Source organism: Haliotis rubra, unplaced genomic scaffold (genome assembly GCF_003918875.1).
Source record: "Haliotis rubra isolate DU_JTF1 unplaced genomic scaffold, ASM391887v1 Scf41, whole genome shotgun sequence".
NCBI classification, from domain to species: domain Eukaryota; kingdom Metazoa; phylum Mollusca; class Gastropoda; order Lepetellida; family Haliotidae; genus Haliotis; species Haliotis rubra.
In genome coordinates this window covers 2,178,466-2,198,544 of record NW_025767091.1, presented here as the reverse complement: position 1 = coordinate 2,198,544, position 20,079 = coordinate 2,178,466, and the positions used below count along the sequence as shown (strand labels likewise).

Here is a 20,079-nt window from a genome sequence, read left to right as displayed (position 1 = left end):
ACCGATCGTTTTAGTTGCAATAGGGACAACGAGATGTGCCGTCATCGTCTCCAGACCCAGGTTACATTGTCTGGTCCAGACGCCATCATATACCAGTCTTTTAGTTGCAATAGTTAGACAACAAGATGTGCCGCATCTTTGTCTCCAGATCCAGGTTACACTTTCTTTTTGTCAGAAACATAGTGATTAACTGTTCAGCTACAAAAGTCAAATTAATAGAAATACAAGTGGATATGCGAAGATATCAACAGCCCAACTGGTACAAGTACTTGGTGCAATGATTTCTCCTAATTTCCATGATGCAGATATTACATTGCTGATCTATCAAACAGTGGGAAACAAGTTTTCGTCAAAATAAATAATTTTAAATGAGATTGGAAAGACTGATCGAAAAGTATATTTTAAAATGTTACTTATGTTTGCCACAACAGTATGTTACAGAAATATGTGGTTACCGGCGGCATAAACAATTAGAAGGAGTTTTTCTTTGCCATGTAAAAGGTTTTTAAAGATGGGAAATACATACGAAATACAATCGTCAGCTCCGAAGGTTGTCACCAACCCTGTGTGTCAATGCGCATGTCCGTGTTACAAAGTACTGGTTAAAATTCAACAGAGGCACGAAAGATCCCATTTAAAATTGATCTTCATAAATCCATGTTTGTCGTAAAAGGCGACTAACGCGATCGGGTGGTCAGGCTGTCTGACGTGGTTGACACATGTCATCGTATCCCAGTTGCGGAGATCGATGCTCATGCTGTTGATCACTGGATTGTCTGATCAACTCGATTATTTACAGACCGCCGCCATATAGCGGGACTATTGCTGAGTGCCACCCAACCAAAACAAAATGGTTTAATGCATGTACATGCATTTCTATAATATTGATCAGCAAACTTGGGTAACATCTGTTCTCAAGGTAATATTACCCCCTGTTTGACAAACATGGATGAGGTGTTTTTATTAGATTGTAAAATTGTACTTTTACGACCGAACGATGATAGATGACAATACACTGAATCTTGTGTACGTATGTGTCTTGTGTGCAGTATAAACTGAAGACGAATAATACAATAATGTTATCGCATTGATTTCTAAAAATAGTATTATACTATTTACAAATGCAAAAGTTTCTTTTGCCTAACTCCCCACGATTTGATAAACGTTTGCAATTTTATGTATATTATGCATTCAAAAATATATATGACCTCGTTAAATCCATGTATTATTGTCACATGTATTGTTGGAATAGAATTACATATATATGGAAAAGCCATATGCATTTTGAAGTAGACTATAAATCACATGCATTATGCATCCCCGTAGCCACCCAAATTGTGTTTGAATTCCACAGTTGATCGCTCGCGTCTTACATACACGAGTTGGGAATCGAAGACAACCTCAACAACGCTGGTTTAACTTTCACGTCTACAGGCCAACAAGTAGCTGCCGTCATTACGCGCACGCAGGATATCAACGTATATTGTATGGCGTTTGCCCGAGATCTCGCGATATCGGTAATTGCAAGCTACAGTCGTGATTAGTCGATTTGTCAACCACAAGCACATACCAGAATTGGCGATTGAACAGAACTTAATCTACATCACAGTTAACTGGAATTGTGGCGCATGCGCACTGCCCCTACTGTTTGTGACAGGCCGACCGAACATGTGGCTGTGGTTGACTGGTCGTGTTGTTGATAACAAACTAGAGAAGACATAACAAAACATGTCAGGACAATGTTGAAATGTCGGAGCAGGGTGGAAATTTATTCACTCAGGAAAATATCGAGGAGATTGTTGATGTTTTAAAGGTGGGTATTTCATTTTTGTACTTATATGTGGATGTCATCAGTTAACATCATGAATCATTGATCAGCACTGTACAAGGTTGTTTCAGTGTGTCAGAGGTTCCAGTTTCTATACATGTATCGTGTGTACCATCCTCGGTATAGTCCTTTACTCGTAACGGTGGGAAAGCCACATTAACTTGGTGCGCCTAGAGGCTGCAAGAGGTGTATGATCCCCAGGGAGTTGAGATTGAAATGGCGATGCTCCGCTGAGATTGACATCCAACGATCGAAGGAAAACAAATCCCCTGTGAGCAGCTGAGCTGGATATTGGCGCTGTACAAATATTAGTGTGTGTGTTAGTGTGTGTGTGTGTGTGTGTGTGTCTGTGTTAGAGAGTGTGTGTGTGTGTGTGTGTGTGTGTGTGTGTGTGTGTGTGTGTGTGTGTGTGTGTGTGTGTGTGTGTGTGTGTGTGTGTGTGTGTGTGTGTGTGGCTAGTGAGTGACGTCGCTACAACAGAACTCCAGTCTTATCAAGGCGGGAACACCAAGAACTGGTTTGAGTCACCCATGGCTAGGATCGAACCAGGACCTTTAGCGTGAGGAGCGAACGTTTATCCGTCGCTTTCATGAACCGTGTGTAAATACACATTGCAGTTTATTTAAACAGATACAAATTGTACATGGATTGTTACCATCCAATCCTCTTCAGTCAGACTACAAGCATGGAGTTCTGTTTATCAGTCCTGACTCGGAAGCTTTACATGGTACATTCATTGAAAATTTACGCCTTATTATGAGTGTTACAAACAACCTTAAAATGTCAAAAGAAAATCGCATTTAGGACCTCAAAGTACTTACCTCCGATATAACGTAGGAATTTGTATGTCTGTATAATGTTTTTATTAGGTACCCAAAGTGAAGTTGGATTACTTCTTACCCACAGAAAGTCTCTTCCTTAATCAACAATTAGTCGTGAATGAAGATACAATTAATGAATCAAATACAGAAGAACAAATAACAGAGCACGTATGTTCAAAAACTATTCAGAAAAGTTTAGATAAAATACATAACGTTAAACCCAATATTACAAAGTGTAACCTAGTTATTTGTCTAACTTGCACCAGGTGCAAGTAAATTTTTGCGAAATATATTAACAATAAATCTAACATTACAGGCATAATTATGTCAGCTCATTTTTCTTCTAAACTTTGAATAATTCAATGGCATATTTCCTTTATTACATATTGCAATCAAAGCAGTGCAATTAGAATTTGGCTGGTGCAGCTAGCTATGTTTTTATCTTAGGTTGCACCTGGTGCAAGTAGGTTAACAACACCTAAATCGAGCCCTGCTTGTGCACACCTGTGCAAACCGATACATATCAGTCAAGTAGAAAACAGTCAAGTGACAGTCAACAGGACGTGTAATAAATGGCGTTAAAAAACGATTTGCTGCGTTTCCAGTAATAACTGTGGAGGTAGGGTACAGCCCTGTCGCACTCCAGTTGTAAGCCTTTCCTTTGTAACGGGCATAATTTACAGCCGGCGTGTTGTTTCCTAAATCAGTCTTCAACGGGATCTATACGACCTGTACACACAATGCAGACATCAAGCAGAGCGTTCTACTAAATCACCCCCGGCCAGTCTGAGGTAGTGACTATTGTTATATATCGTGAAGCCATCACGTTAAGGTTTCCGGTAATTTTATTGTTCGCGGACAAAACGCTGCCTGTTGTGTCTCAATTTGAAGTTCAAGGCTTCCCTTTGTCACGTCCCAGCGTGTGAATGATTGGTATTACGAAGCAATGGCATGTGATTTAGCACTAATATGTGCCGCATCAACGCAGTAATAGACAACGTAGTAATGCACGGACCGTCTTCGTGCTGTAGTGGAAAAAAAGTCTGCAAGGAGAACAGAATGTCGGTGGTTTGCGTCAGTATCAAAGACCTTAAAGGATGATACTTGTTGTTTCCCTGTCTGGTTCTCGGCATTATAGGATAATGAAAGGACCGGTCCGCACGTTGTCTGATTAGGGTGCTCATGATAAACTGAGGCATGGTATAACAGTTGACTAGGTCTTTAAAACTACTAGTCCTAACTGGTACCACCTGTACCTGTGGGACTTTAGCCACGTGCATGCGGCTAAACTCCATTTCATCTCAGCTGATTCATCCTCGTGACATACAGACATGTCAAATAGATGCGGCGATGTTTTATACCTGAATATGAACCTGTTGGTGAGACAGTTTGTGTTGTGCACGTGCACATGTATGTGTCATGACATAGTCTATTTAACTATCTGTTAAATGCATACATATTTACACGTCCACCAAGAAGCTTCCGTTTGCCTGTCGTCTTCAGTGTTTCTGGCCTTCATTATTTGTGTCTTGGGTCAGTGCAATCTGTACTCAAAATTCTCGAAAAACAATTTGTCCTCAGGAACACCCAAAATGTAAAATCGTCTGATCATCCGACACCAGAGAGATGTCACATGACATCCGCCCGTACTAACACCCTTAAAAACTAGACTACGACCTTACATTGAGTGCACGCCCATACTCCTCCACGCCGTCATGAAAAACCGTCACGAAACCAATTAACGTATTGTCTGTTTAAACAATGTTACTCTCTAACATATTTCCGATGAAAGAAAATATTGATAATAACAATTTACCTTGCACCTAAGAACTTCTGAATTACGCTTCAAAAACCGTTTATTGTCTAATTACGAATCCTCAGCCAGGGTCAGCTACAAGTGCAGAGAGTCCCGGTCATGTCATACCGATGATAAATACATTTCTAGGGCTGCTATTACTACGGGTAGACATGTCGAACATGGCCAATCAACAATGCAAATATTGATTTGTTGTTGGTGACCCGAACCCCTCCTGAAGCCCTGAGTAGAAAGGAAAGCCTGTGACATGTTTCTAACACTGTTACACTTTATCAAATTCATTGTACTAACACTATGTTTGCTCAGCACAAACACTGGCTTGAGTATTGACAAACAACTCTCTGATAATGCAGTCAGGTCGTGGTATAGCAGTGCACACAGCTTTCGCTTTACGATTACGAGGTTTTAGTTGGAACTTTCTCCCAATCGCAACCCCCCTGAAAGAGTTATATTTTCTAGTTGACATTGCATAAAGGCAAAACACGATTAGCTGATAAAAAAACTTTCGTCACAATATATTTGAAAAACATGTCAAGTATCGAGACCACCACCACCCTACCCTACCCCTCCCAAGAAATATATAACCCAACCATCCCATCCCAACAAGAAAAACAAACATCAAGAACAAAGCAAAAACAAATTAAAAATCAATTTTTTAATTATTTTTTTTAAAACCACACTTTAAATGGTGGTCTGGTATGGACATCTGGTATGGACATATGTTAGATGAGGTTTCACATTTCAGATCATGATCAGCTTATCAGAACGAAAACATAAATTACCGATTGTATTATATGTTTCCAAGAAACAAGTATGAACACAGGACTATAACTGCTGCTAAAGTGATGAGTCATCAAGCCTGGGTGTGTAAATACACAGTGAGTGAGTATGGTTTTACGCCGCTATCAGCAATGTTCCAGCAACATGACGGCGGGAGACACAATATTGTAATTGTAAACATTTGAGATCGAAGCTTCGGTTGTGGCGACCTCATAGTCAGATTTTGGGTGATCTCTCCAATTCTTATGATTTAAGACTGAATAGGACTTTGTCAAATGTTCGGTAGTAACGGAACAGAAACACATGAGTGGGTGAGGGAGTGAGTTTAGTTTTACGACGCACTCAGCAATATTCCAGCTATATGGCTGCGGTCTGTAAATAATCGAGTCTGGACCAGACCATCCAGTGATCAACAGCATGAGCATCGATCTACGCAATTAGGATACGATCACATGTGTCAACCCAGTCAGCGAGCCTGACCACCTTATCCCGTTAGTCGCCTCTTACGACAAGGATGGGTACTGAAGATCAATATTCTAACCCGGACTTTCACGGGTCAGAAACACATGAACTGTGCATCATCAACGATGTGGAAATATGTATTTTATACAGTTTTTTAGAAGTGTCGAACACAGGTTGCACATTTTATTACATCCCTTCTGGTTTTTTCAGTCACTGGTCATCTTAAAACTATAATTGTATTCCACGTTGTATTAACGTTAAAGTAACGCAACCGGTAATCCGTCAATCCGTCAAGTCCGTCTATTGATCTCAGTTATATATATTTAGCATGGACATAAATAATTAGGTACACAACATTCACTAGTAACTCACATTCCTAAATGAAATATGAGTATACATGTACATATATGCTGTTTAAAATACATGGAACAAGATGTCGATGAATCCTTTTATTAATTTCAAACTTTGTTTCTAACTTTATTGTTTAACCACCGATTAACACCAAAACACGCACTAACACGGAACGTCACCCCACAAAGATGTTGCACATTTTAAAAATATTTATTCAACGAATTTGTAAAACGCAGTGTCCCTTTTCCGAAGGACGGCCTGATAGCTGTGATATTTGTCATTGATGACCACATTTAGGCTTTAAATAGGGTGTAACAGTTTGAGAGATTGAATTGTCATTCAGAACTTAAACCTAATGAAAACATCGGTAAGAAGGCGTGTTATAATGCACCTGATATATACAGATTCGTTTTATTTCGAATAGGGGAGTTACATGTATCTAAAAATACAGGAAGAAAGAGCTGGAGAACCCTGATAATGTCCAGTGAAATATGAATTTATTTGTCCACTATATCACGACCTTTTTCACAAATACTTTCAACCTTTACTAGTCTCTCAGGGTTCAACATTTCCCTTCTGCCCAGCCCTTTCTCTAAGGCGAAAGTCCAAAGTGAAGTCAATATTCCTCTGAATGTCCCATCTCCTTTTCAATAAAAAGGGAGTTTATTGTTCCCAGCAACAATGAGTATATTCCGACACTAGGTGTAAGTCAAGTATCTTATCTGTTTACACCAAAAATAATATTAAAGCAAAATATTGCATTATAAGAGTACGTTTACTCTACTGATATGACTTAGAGATTTATTAGCATCATGATGCTGACCTAAGATAAGCACATATTTACCACTGCATGATCTAATGCTGACTTATATCAAGCAATATTCTGCATTTATTTAGTACAGATAGCTGATGATAAGATAGTTATCATAATATAATATGGGAAATTTGAATTGGGCTACTCTCTGATACTTGCAAAACAATGGGAATAATTTACACACAAAACAAAAGAAAAAAGCCAAACGAGTTAAGCCAAAGTCACACTTCTCCCCAATTGAGGACATATTTTCCTTACATGTTTTTCACTCGAGGACAACGTCAGGAAATAATATCAACTAAGATGTCTTCCATGTTTGTTGAATTGTGTTTCAGGTTGACCTTGGCGATGACAATGGCAACGTGTTCCAGGCCAAGGTTGCGGCGATGCAGAGGTTCCTCCGATACGGGATGTCCAAGTTCTCTAAGGAGAAGCTGTACCAGCACCTGTCCATTGTGGCCAGGCGGGTGTCCGTCCAGGAGCGGATGACCTCATGGAATACTCAGCACAATATCGTCATCAAGAGCGTCGGTCATCTCCGTACAGTTATCCAGAACATGCATGGAAAGGACAAGTATAATGGGCTGCTGGAATGTGAGAGGCAGGCCATAAGGTACTTCTTGCACTTTTTCGTTGATTTGGACCATATAAAGTGTTTAAAGGGAGCTTCGACAGAGAAGTGCACACAGTGTTGTATTATGACTACTTCGATCCGTCAGACTGGAATCCGCCCCAGAAGGGAAGTGCGGGCACAAAAGGAGGTAAGCCTGAAGACAAGGACAGCGGGAACTATTCCATGTCGGAACTTGAACATGAAAAACATGGACAGGTGACATATTTGAAGCCCCCAAAGGGAGGTAATTCTCCCAGGGGAAGTGTCTCACCAAGAGGAGATAACTCCCCAAGGGGCAAATATGATGATTCATTTACCCAGGTTGGGTTTTCTTACTCTAAGCATTTGGATGGGAGTGAGAGAGAAATGCTTCGTGTGACTGTGAATGAACTTGAAGAGGTTAGCGAGAGGTGGGACAGACTCTTGATGGAAGATGAGCAGGATCTCGAAGACTATGACCCAGAGAGTTATTACGAAGTGATGGAATGTGAGGAACATACTAGATTTGAAGCAGTGTTTCGCTTACTTTCTGACATTTTTGCCAAATGTTATAAAGTTATAGAACTGTCCAAACAATGGTGGAATCTAGCACATAAGATTTACAAAAGACTTCCTCTAAGGCGACCTGTGTCTCGTGGATGGCCAAGGTGCCGGGAGAGGACTCACAGATCTAGAAGTGACGAGGAAATGAACACAGAGATGGATCCACAAGAACCCGAAGTGGATGAATCAGAGCAGGCAGATCCAATAGGTGCAGTTGAAGAGAAACATGACGACCACGACCATCTTATCCATGTCCCTGAACCTCAGAAACAGCAGAAAAATGAGCGGGTCAAGAACATCAAGGCTCGCCTGTTTGATCTCTCGTATGCTATTCAGGAACTTGACGAGGATCTGACTGAACATAAAACTGACTTGAGGAAACTGGACTCAAGGGAAAGAAGGTTCCAGATGCTGGAAATCTTATTTGGAAAAGTGGATGCCAACCTGGAAGAGATTATGGACAAATGTCGAAAGCTCCGCGCTCAGAGAAAAGTGACTGCTCAGAAATACTCCTACACTTTCAGAGGCACCGAGAAATACTTTGACTACAGGGAGAAGCTCAGGAGGCTGGATAAGAAGCTAATGAAATATGATAACGAGATACAGCTTTTAGTGTACAAGCAAAACGTCGTCTCACAGGATTACATGTTGGAGATGGAAATTCGACCAAACTTTATCAGATCGTATGATGATCTGAGGACACAGATTACTGATAAAGAACATTTGCTTCAGCAACGCAGGAGCGACAAGAAGGACCTTGAGGAGGAACTAGACCTCCTGGAACCAGATGGTTTGGCGGGAAGAAGTCGAAAAAGTGAAAATGGCAGTTCTTCTGGACATTCCGTACTCACTGATCCCAAAGGGGAGATAACTGATGACTTCCTGATACAACACGCTAAAGACTACAATGAGGTGTTTAATGGTTTGGGCAAGCGATATGAACTGGTGAGTTCAGCTCCCCCTGTTAAGACTCAGCTCAGGAATATGAAAAGGAAAGAGGTGGTAACTCCATCAGTCACTAAACCGGTGCCACCAAGTAGTGATAATCTACTTAAGAGTGTTACGACGATTGATGGTTCAAATCTCATTAAACCCGAAAAGCCAAAATTCCAATCACCTCGACCACCCCCTGGTCTCAAAAAGAGGGCACGGAAGCCGTTTCCAGGGAGACGTGGAGTTAAACAACCTGTGTGATTTAAGGGATCATTCAAAGACATGACGTTATATGGAACAACGTGACTCAAGACAGTCATGTGAACTATATCATTACCAGGCTGGGGCAACATTGGGGCTGGGGCTCAGAGAACCCAGAAAGTGCAGGAACAAATATCTATGCTTCAAACACGTGAGCAAAACCGATAATGGTTGCCACAACACATACATTGTTGTGAGATGATTTTTTAAATAAAACATATGCAGTTTCGCTCCTGGTTTGAACGAAAATGTATATCCGGTTTTGCATCCCAACCACACTCCTTCCCCAACAGGGCTCGTAAGTAAGTCGCTGCACTTCTTAGTACTTCCGGTGACAAACAACGTTTCTAATGTTCTCATGGTTGTCAGTTGACAGTAAGGAACCGATAATCCTTGCAGGAACAACAAACTTCCGATCTAACCATCCCCAAATTAGCCAACTATTACGACTGTCAACAGCTGTGGCAGCAAAGCATAGTTGTACACTTGGTTCGGTCTAGTAAAGACATATTTTGCGGTCGCGCAATTTGGAACTAGAACTGGTTCTTGAATAAACGTTTGTCACCGGAATTCTGGTATCGCAAGTTGGCGGGCGCAAAATAAAAGGAGCCGGTACCAGCTTAGTACCGGAAGTAACGCCTCGCGAGACTTACAGGCCCTATATCAGAAGGCCGGCTCCTAACTGCCATGCGATTGTGTGATTGTGTTCTTGTATGATAATCATTACCACATCGTCAATTACAGTTGAACAGTAACGGGTCTTCCAGCCCTGTCATTTCTCGGTTGCTTGATCATGGTAAGTCTGTTATAAAGACATGAAATAACGCACGTTCTTTATCGACGCCATCAACAATTATCCAGTGTATCATATCTATATTCTTTCAGGATACATGCTGAGGACCTTCGTTAGAGGCCAGCTGAATGACACAACGCTCACAATAGACATCCACTCAAATTACTTCGCTCTTTCATGGTTTCAGTAAACATCGAGATCACAAGTACCCGTCTCGTAAACACAACAGGAGTGTTACATACGGACTTACCTCCCCTGTCCTAGTATCCAGGAAATCATATCATATTAGTCATGTGATTCTTTTTAGTCATTTGTAGGCTCGAAGGAGGGCTCGATGACCGACAAATTTGTATGTAGATCTCTGGCAAACTCGCGCTTAAAGAGACGTTCTAATTGGCTGTTTGCCCAATACGCTGTTTATTGTATTATGCCAGTCTTAAAATAAGGGATGTTTGAGACCTATTTCTGTGAAGTCTTTTGAAACTGAAACTGAATATTTTCTTTCACAATGTTTAAGTAACTCACCAATTCATCAAACAGTGCTAACTGACTTAAAGTCATGCTTGTCTTCACCAACAGAGAAATGCATTAGGGAATGATAGCAATGATAGCAAAAAATGTATTCAGATCGCAGACAATTCATCGATGTACGGAGTTCGAAAGTAGTTCCTGCTGGAAGATACAAGTTCATCGGAGTGATGTGTAGCGCTGATACCACTAGATGGTGAAACGTTCAACTGTACGTCTTCAGCTGTCCGTTAAGACTCCAACACCCATAGCGGCCACGGGTGACGCCGCAGTCTGCTGTGTGGAGTTGCGTCCCCTTTGAACGTCAGCAACCCTCGTTTGTGGGCTCGAACCCCGGCTCGCTCGGATTCCGTTTTAGGTTAGTAAGCGCCGTGCCGCTACTCATGGGTTTCAACAAAACTGTAAACATCTGCAACCTGAATCAGTTCAAGCTTAGCCCCTACAACATCATTACTCAACGCGGTATAATGCTTCAACCCTGGATAGTTGATGACGACTGCACCACTTATGTTGGTATATATTAAACGGACACAAAATATATCTCTATTTCCGACATGGTAGGGAATGAATATAGAACCTAAATATTTGTAGCATGAGATCACCTCCTGAGGCGCTTCAATGTTTTGTCAATTCTTAAGGTCTTCTTTTTCATTCCGCCTTTTGTGAATGCTGTTACTTTCGTCTCAAACAGAATAATAGACAAACCTCATCAGCAGGAAAATTCTCTTGGGAAATCTATCTGCCATAATAATCCAAAGAAATACCAGCAACTAAACTTACCCAATAGTCAAAATGTTTGTGTAAATATAGTGACATTTAAAGTGTTGTTTAATTGTGCTCTGTAACTAAATGGTTTGTTACGTACAACTTCGTAAATCATTGTTTCGAGAAGTATTGCAGGTGTCGGTGCTCCTTCCAAAACACGTGTGCTTCTTGATCATGCCACGTTCTATGAAGGCTGGCCACAACTATGGCTTGGACGTTAACTCTGCGTTGCTATGACAACAGACAATATATCAGCTTGCTACAGTAACAACATAGACTATTTGACTTGTTTGCAAATTTTATTAATAGCAGTAGCAAAAGCATAAAAATAACATATTTGTAAAACAGGATTTCATATTATTATGCTGCTGAAAACGGCATTGTCTCACCCAATGTAAAGATCTGATTGGTGTGTGAATACTGTCATTTGAGAGAATAAGGCTGTGCGAGATAATACATCAGCTCAATCAAACGTCCTCTTTCGATAAAATTTCGGACATCAGTTTTAACTCGTTTGCAAAAGCAGACTAAATATATATGTGTATATGATATATTCCTTGTAGTAGTATCAGTTGGGTGTTTTTGGTTTTTTATGAGTCCCGCGTCAGGTTCGGTTCCATACACCTTAGGCTGGTTGACCTAGACAATGCCTAACACGGAGCTCCTAAAAACACTGACAGCATCCGTGATAGGGCTAACATAAATTTCTCTACATCATACTATCGCCCGAAAATGGAATACACTTGTCCGATTTGAAGTATGCGGCTAGCTTCGGCCTCGCTTCCATTCTATCTTTGAAGGCCTTCACCAAAGGGGCATAATCCACTGCGGCCCAGGCTTCAGGGAACTGTGCAGCAGTCGCCCTCAGCGCGTGAAGAAGGCCAAGGTCAGCATAAGTCACCTTGCCCCCTACAACATACCTGAAACAAACCAAAACAATTGGGGTCTAAAATATATTTCATTTATTGGTATAACACAGAATTAAACATGCGAATGCGGCATGTAAATACAGGAGTCTTCACCAAACATTGATTGATACGGTGAGTATCGATACAGAGAATGACGGCAATAGGCCTGACAATCCGGTCTGTTTCTAACGGTGCCATCGTCATTATTCTAACTACAATAGGGCAGTCCCGAAATATCCAAGCCTGGACAAAACCACTCCAGGGACTGACGTTGCATGTGGGAAGATGACATTCTTCAGCCAAGTAACCAAGTCTGAATACCTGATTCATTAAATCTCCTGGCCAAGTATTCTATGTGTAATGAACAAAGTTTTCCACAAGTAACAATTCTAAAGAAACTAGGTCTTCCGTTTGAGCTAGTTATGGCTAACCCGTCATATCTTTGTCTCTCAAGCAGAATACATGCAGCCATTCACGTTTATATAAAGCAACGATTCACGCTGTCCTGATACGATGACACATCAACCAAATCACTATGAGTGACCGCCCAATTCCTTAGATCGCGTTTCAACCCCAGCACAGGTTACTTGGAGCTAAGCCGGAATATCAAACTGGTGTACATACATAAAAAACGAAATGCAGGGTATATTGATGACGGTCAAGTACATTTCGAAATTCAACAAACGCAAGAAGATTTTAGAATATGTGAAGGTAGGCCTATTTACTGCGCATCCGAACGGTTCACGAGTGGGGATGCCATGTTGCAGACAACACACTAGTAGATTGACTGACTGACTGAGTTTGACTAGCAACATCACGGCGGGGACCACCAGAAATGGGCTTCACACATTGTACCCATGTGGGGATTCGTGACGAGCCAACGCTTTAACCACTAGGCTACCCCACCGCCCCACACACTAGAAGACGTCCATTATGATGACAGAGAATATGACAAGGGTCAAGGTCAGTGGGATGTCCAACACAAACATGAATTACTGCCTGTGACCCATGGACGAAATAAAAGTACTGATGACACGTTGGAGAATGTTAGCCCGCTCGGCATGTATGCATGTTTCGGTAGCTCAAGGAAATGTGTGGGGCAATCTAACTTTTCCAGCGGTTATACATTCTCTAACTTTAATGACGGGTACCTGACCCCGCATATGGCTCTGTGCTGCCGACTATGGTAATACTAGCTCATCTTCTGTTATCTTAACTTACATTGACTACACTGTGATTATTTCGATACGTACTTGACTTAAGGAAGAAATAAGGCTTGTGTACACTCGTTGTTGAAATCAGTCTCTACACACAGTACCAACATAACACATGTGAAATCTTACCCCTTTCCGCCGTCATTAGCTGCTAGAATCTTCTCAAAGTGTTTCATAAACTTGGGGAGTCTCTCTGCCTGGAATCGGTCTATATATGGCTGTGTTCCCTTCTCTTGTCCGAAGTAGGAGGCGAAGGGACTGATGCCGTGGAACGCATAGCGACCTGCAAACAGTCACAGTCGTATAGTAGCAGTAGGAGTTGGTCGGTTGGTTGGTTGGTTGGTTGTTAAACGCCGCACTCAGCAATACGAGATTGGAATTCGGGATTTGAACCCACACTCTCACAGTGAGGCATCTAACCACCTGCTAACAGTCAGCGATCTAACCCACTCAGCCACAGCGTCTTTCACAAACCAGTCTGACAAATTGGTAGTCCAGATCAAACACAATAGTGACTACTGCTGCTGTTGCTGCTACTAGACTTGCTTCATTTAAGGCTTTAGCACTGCAGAAAGGCTAGGCAGAAGGGAAAATAATGCGGTGTCTGTGAGGCAGACTGACCCATACGACTGCACTCAACCAGGTGAAAAGAGTATTGGTCGTGTTCACCCTCGTGCTAACAATTGAGAATTTTCGTAGTGTGTTGGTGTTTTTGGTCACAGAAGCGAAACGTTCCTCCGAAAATAGTTGGTACGTTTCTGAAAGGCGTTCCCGCGCAGTGGTTTTCGCATTACAGAAAGTCAGTGTTATATAAAAGTTCGGCCAGTATGTTCAGAATGGCCTTTCCATAAACTACGTTTATACTGAACATCATTGAAAACGCACCAGTCTAAAATTGTCCATATTTTCATCAAGATGGATTTCAGCATGACAATGATCAATGAATATAACTAACATGAAGTCGAAGGGCATGTCCAGTTGAAAAAATGCTTTAGAAACAAATTCCTGTCCACAGTAGGACCCTTAATTCCAAAATGCATCAACATGCAGCCACGCCATGAAAAAAGCACGAATTTCATTCTGAAATCATACTGACTGTGACATTAAAAGCAGGTGTATGAGAACCGATTCTCATTGCTTCACTAACGATTGTGAAACGAGGAAAGAGATGCCGAGGTTAACACCTCACGAAAGAGAACGTGCACTAGGCATGATTCAGGTTGGCACCAGCGGCAGGGATATTACTCGACAACTTGGACTTGGCCACTCCACCATCGTTAGGCTTCATAGACGACATCAGTACACAGGCAGCACCCGTGACCTTCAATGACCTTGGCAACAACGTGTTACGACGCTCCATCAGGATCGCCATATTGACCATGTCCATATCAGTGATTGAACACTGCCGACTACAAGGACTGTTGCACTAGTTCAAGGTTGACGTGGGGGTCATCAGCGCTGACTCCATGCGACGTCGTCTACATGCTACAGGGCGCCATGCTTGACGTCCTTACGTTGGTCCAATTCTGACTGACAGACACCGTAATGAGCGTATACAATGGGCTTGCAGGCTTTTCAGTAAAGGTTACATCAATGGCATGGTGTGGTAGTCACTGACGAGTCACGTCTTCATCTACGTAATGCTGACGGCCGATTACGTGTTTGGGGTAGACGTGGTGAACGTTATGCTGATGAGTGTGTGGTTCAGACAGACCTTTGGGTGGTGGGAGTGTCATGGTCTGGGGTGGAATAAATTACAATCACAGGACTGCCTTCATGCCTGTCAAGGGAGAGTTAATGCCCTTTATTACCGTGAGCAGATTCTTTAGAATCACATCGTATCTGTCTTCAATCACCACCAAGATGTCCATACTTTTCAACAGGACAACGCACGAGCACACACAACAAGACATTCCATGCAGTATCTGGCCCAGCAACACTTCCAGGTTATTCATTGGCCAGCACAGTCGCCAGATGTATCCCCCATGGAGCACTTGTGGGACGAAATTGGTCAAAGTCTTTCGCGGCGACAACAGATGCGAAACATCCGGGAACTTGAGGCTGCACTACTGTAGAAGTGGAATGCCATCCTCAAGAACTCTATTCGGACGCTTATTGACTCAATGAAGAGACGTTGAACTGCATGTGTCAATGCGATATTGACTTTTCAATTTGACCCCACGTGTGCTTGATCCTTTCTGACTGTGGAACATTTCAATGAATGGGCATCTTTTCTGTGTTGTTGTTTTTGTCAGTCGTCCATCTGTTATTATCCACTCAAAAAATAACAATTCCTTACACGTGCTTTTAATAATCTGAACTTTTAGAAGTGGTGCGTTTTCAATGATGTTCAGTATATTTCAGGGGCGGTGGGGTAGCCTACTATCTAAGCCTAGTGGTTTCGCTCTAACCTCCGAGTTCTCCAAGTTGTTTGTAGTGTGAATATGACGTATGTCTGGTGATATAACTGCAGTAGCTTTCTAGAGATGAGTGTATTGCGGGGTTTTGGGGGTTTTTTTGCCGGGAGCTTTTTCCTATTGTACTTTGTGGTTGGTGACACTCCAGCAATAAAACTATTTCTACTGTATCTCGTGTGTCCTTATTCCTTGAGGGTCGGCGGCGTAGCTTAGTGGTTAAAACGTTCGCTCGTCACGCCAAAGACCCGGGTTCGATCCCCCACAATGGTACAATGTGTGAAGCCCATTTATGGTTTCCCCCGCCGTGAGATTGCTGGAATATTGCTAAAAGCGGTGTAAAGCCAAACTCACTCACTATAAGCCTCTCAAACAGACAACTTATTCTTGTTCCTTATAACCATACTTGGTTGTGTGCATTTCGACTATAACATACAGCAAGTGTCGGGGCAAAAAGAACCGTTCGTAATATCCGTCAGTTCGTCATAACCGTAGTCTACTCTATCCCCATCGATTCCTACGTATACCATACTGGCCATTATTGACATTCGTCATTCATCGCATCTGACTACAAGACAGGGATCGGGTTCGGGATAGCACTAAATTGGGGGAACTCAGAAACGTTATAAATATTCAAAGATGAAATACCCTCGGCGATGTAGTCGTGTACGGTGGCGTTGATCTGTTCGGCATGCCACTGGTCTTCCTCACTGTCAGGGTACAGGCCGAACTGCTTCCCCAGGTAGCGGCATATTACAGGTGTCTGGGAAAGCTCGAAGCTGCCTGAAACATTAGATGAAATATACAGGTACACTCAAAGTACAGATATAGATATTAAGCATATTGGTGGGTGGTTTATGTAGGTACAAGGAATATACAGTTACAATTAATATCAAGGTATGGTATGCATACGCTTGGGTGGATTATGTAGGTACAGTGAAAGTACAGGTGGACATTCAGATTATCGGAAATACAGGTAAAGTGAATGCGCGGGAGTACTGGACATTGGTCGACCTTGAGATAGGGGTTACGTTGATATAGGGCTTCCTTTGAGACACAGATTACTTCCATTTAGGAATTTCTTTGAGAGGGAGTTACTTTGACGTAGGGTTTAGTTTGAGAGAGATGTTACTCAGATATAACGCTTACCGTAAGCGCAGGGTACGTTTTTTTTATAAATGTATTCGCCCTTGATCCAAATAGAGATTTATCATGGAACGGTCCCTAACTGTGACGTAACGCTCACTTACAATTAATTACGGTACACCAGTAGGCGCAAAAGGCGCCGGCTGTCCATTAGAGGAAATACGGTACTTTGAGATAAAGGTTACATCGATATTGGGGTTACTTTGAGACAGCAGAGTTTACAACAAAATACTACTTTGATAAAAAAGCAAAAACAAGTGCAGATACCTTTCTTTAATAACGGGACAGCAAGAGCTGGGTACCCTGTCCACTTTTGGTCCGCCTGCTTAAACATCTCCATTATGCCTTCAGATATATGCTTGAACGGGACACCAGCTTCGATGAAGAGGATGCGGGCAAACTCTGCCCGTCCCGCTCCCACATAGCTCCGAGGCCAGTAGTACAACTCGTAACCGTCGCTCGACATCTTCACCGGCTTTCTGTGCTTGTACCTGGATGTTAAATGGACACTGATCACATCCGAGGAGTGAGTGAGTTTAGTTTTAAGCCGCTTTAGCAATATTCCAGCAATTTCACGGTGGGGGCACCAGAAATGGGCTTCACACATTGTATCCATGTGGGGAATTGAACCGGGGTATTCGGAGTGACGAGCGAACGCTTTAACGTGGGGATGGTGTGTGTGTGCGTGCGTGTGTGCGTGTGTTGGGGATGGTGGGGTGGGGGAGAGTGGTTTGGTAGTGGTAGGCTATTTTATTCATTTATTCATTAGATCTACCACTTCATATACTGAACCAAGTTAAGGATCATGGCATATTGAGCTCACCATCAACATGAAATTTCACTACAAAGAAAATACCTTCCCAAGAAATTCGCCTGTCTTAACATTTTTGTTCACCATATGTCTCGCAGTAGCTTTTAATTGAGAACACGTAGACACTATAACACTCTCTCACCTCGCAGTTGCCTCCAATTCAAACCCAAAACACCCATAGTGGTACATGAGATAGAATTTTATTAAATACCCCTTTATTATAACGATAGCAATACAACCGTGCATTTGTGGTGGGGTAACGTAGTGGGTAAAGTGTTTGGTTGTCACGCCAAAGACCCGGGTTCGATTCTCCACATGGGTACAATGAGGGAAACCCGTTTCTGGTATCCCCCGTCGTGGTATTGTTGGAACATTGCTGAAAGCGGCGTAAGACCATACTCGCACAGCCGTGCAATACGGCAAGCTGTGGTGAATTCCGTATTGCACTTTGATTTCCGTACTGTAGGTTTGCCGGATCTACTTTTCCAATGTTCGGCAGTACTCGGACCCATCCGTAAACATCTAAATTTAGGATTCCTTACTCCTTATGTCATGGGTGTTCCTTTTTTAACAAAATCCATAATTTTGAAGTTGCTTTGTGTCAAATATCATTCTGTTTTGTTTCTTTCGTAATCAGAACCTGGCACTTAATTGATGCGGAGGAATGCGATTTGGTTACACAGACCTCAAAGCCAACGGATAGGACGACACAATGTATTATTATGGTGAAATAGATAATGCTTGAAAAAACATATTTTTTCTGTTAGGATAAATTTAAATATGGATAAACCACGACAGACATCTCACTAAACGTATTAGCAAAAATGGAAAATACAAAATCAGAGAGAGCAACAACACTGATTTGAGTGCAGCCTTCGCTCTCATACTACAGTTTGTGTCAAGATTTGGAAATTTTACGTGCGCTTTCCGACATGATGTGTATTTCGCCTGCGGTGTAAAACACCCAGAGTCGTGCCCCTTTATTACTTCCGCGTAACCCGGTACCGGGTCGTACCCCGAAAATCTTCGCGATATGTACTGTTAATGCAGGTCTGTGCATACTGGGGCGTCCTTAATGACTTAAAAGACTTTTTACCTGAGTCTAATTCCTGTGATATACAGTGCATAAACATATACAATCCTGACCTACATATTCAAGTCAGCAAATTCCAATTACAAGCCTTACCTTACAGTCAGCACTGCCTGATGCTGTATTGAACAGTTAAATATATAATCATCCAACGAAGGCAAATCCTAGTGCTAGTGCTCAGGTTAAGATACTATAAATTACATACCTTCCCCTGGCTTTATCGGTGCTTCGAGAAATAGAATATGTCACGTGACAGGTCTGAATTTATCACGTGACACGTTTGAAATACGCTGTGTCATTGTGAGTGAGCATATTTATCACCCACGCGGTCAACGTATGAGTAGTTGCATACTAATCCCGTACGTGATTGACCTGTGTCGTAACAACATGACCTGAGATTCTAACGATACCTGTGTCGTAACGACATGACCTGAGATTCTAACGATTTGATTGGATAACCGATGATCTCTCAATTAGGTCACATTCTGATGTAACTATTTTTTCCACACTCCGGCACAGCGATGACTTAACATAACATCACTGCCACAGGTTAATTTGCATATCTCGTCACCGGACTTTTCTTTTTTTTTGTAATCAAATGCGCATATTCATAACAAGAAGAGACTGGACTCACGAAAGCTTTTCGGCGCTCTCTTCATAATGTTTTACATTGTTACATATATATTCTTCCACAACTGCGACAGTTAGGTCTATGACAGTGCATATTTAGATATCAAACTGGCTGCATCGTTTGCTCCCCGTCGGCTTCGACGACAGCACGTGGAGCCGTACAACCTATGTAAACAAAGGATCGCTACGCAAATCAAAATAGTGTTACATGTTTTAGGATATTTTCTCAATGAAACTAAACCATTCTATCAAAGATGTTTAATTAGATGTGTAGACTCGTCAAAAATAAAAGAGCTGAGAAATATGTAAATTATACTGAATGGACGGTGCAATATATGACAAATCGTCACATTTTTCTGGCCTGTGGCAGAGATACTATGCTGGCTTGCCGCATGGAACTCTGGGTAGGAGAGTGTATTTTTTTCATTCATAACAAGCACGTGAATTCATTCATTCTACAACTTAAATGCATTGTGGGAATGTAAACATTGCGAACGTTGCCGTGTCGCTGTTTAATTGTGAGTCGAACTGAGACATTATATCCGTCGAAAAACATAA

At 42.0% G+C, this 20,079-nt stretch overlaps 2 protein-coding genes across 3 annotated transcripts; one reads left to right on the top strand and one right to left on the bottom strand.

Annotated features, from left to right (window-relative positions):
* Nucleotides 1–1,409: 1,409 nt before the first annotated feature.
* On the top strand, nucleotides 1,410–9,451 carry LOC124288040. Its single transcript, XM_046724602.1, has 2 exons — nucleotides 1,410–1,813; nucleotides 7,208–9,451. The coding sequence occupies exon 2, from the start codon at nucleotides 7,669–7,671 to the stop codon at nucleotides 9,220–9,222; it is 1,554 nt and encodes a 517-aa protein (XP_046580558.1). The 5' UTR covers nucleotides 1,410–1,813; nucleotides 7,208–7,668; the 3' UTR covers nucleotides 9,223–9,451.
* A 2,143-nt stretch (nucleotides 9,452–11,594) lies between these two features.
* Nucleotides 11,595–19,217, bottom strand: LOC124287983 (glutathione S-transferase P 1-like). 2 transcript variants are annotated; one of them, XM_046724488.1, is made up of 5 exons: nucleotides 19,097–19,217; nucleotides 17,258–17,481; nucleotides 16,493–16,627; nucleotides 13,560–13,713; nucleotides 11,595–12,228 (listed from the first exon to the last, which is right to left on the bottom strand). In XM_046724488.1, the coding sequence occupies exons 2-5, from the start codon at nucleotides 17,454–17,456 to the stop codon at nucleotides 12,018–12,020; spliced, it is 699 nt and encodes a 232-aa protein (XP_046580444.1). In that variant the 5' UTR covers nucleotides 17,457–17,481; nucleotides 19,097–19,217; the 3' UTR covers nucleotides 11,595–12,017. The 2 variants fall into 2 exon arrangements, with proteins under 2 accessions (XP_046580444.1, XP_046580446.1); XM_046724490.1 differs by having other exon boundaries at nucleotides 18,988–19,128.
* Between the last annotated feature and the right edge of the window lie 862 nt (nucleotides 19,218–20,079).

Excerpts from the sequence above, each read along its gene's own strand:
- LOC124287983 (XM_046724488.1), bottom strand. The coding sequence starts at position 17,456 with ATGTCGAGCGACGGTTACGAGTTGTACTACTGGCCTCGGAGCTATGTG. Across the intron at positions 16,628-17,257 it reads TGTCCCGTTATTAAAGAAAG|GCAGCTTCGAGCTTTCCCAG; the intron begins GTATCTGCACTT and ends CTAATGTTTCAG. Across the intron at positions 13,714-16,492 it reads ACACGACTACATCGCCGAGG|GTCGCTATGCGTTCCACGGC; the intron begins GTATTTCATCTT and ends GACTGTTTGCAG.
- LOC124288040 (XM_046724602.1), top strand. The coding sequence starts at position 7,669 with ATGTCGGAACTTGAACATGAAAAACATGGACAGGTGACATATTTGAAG.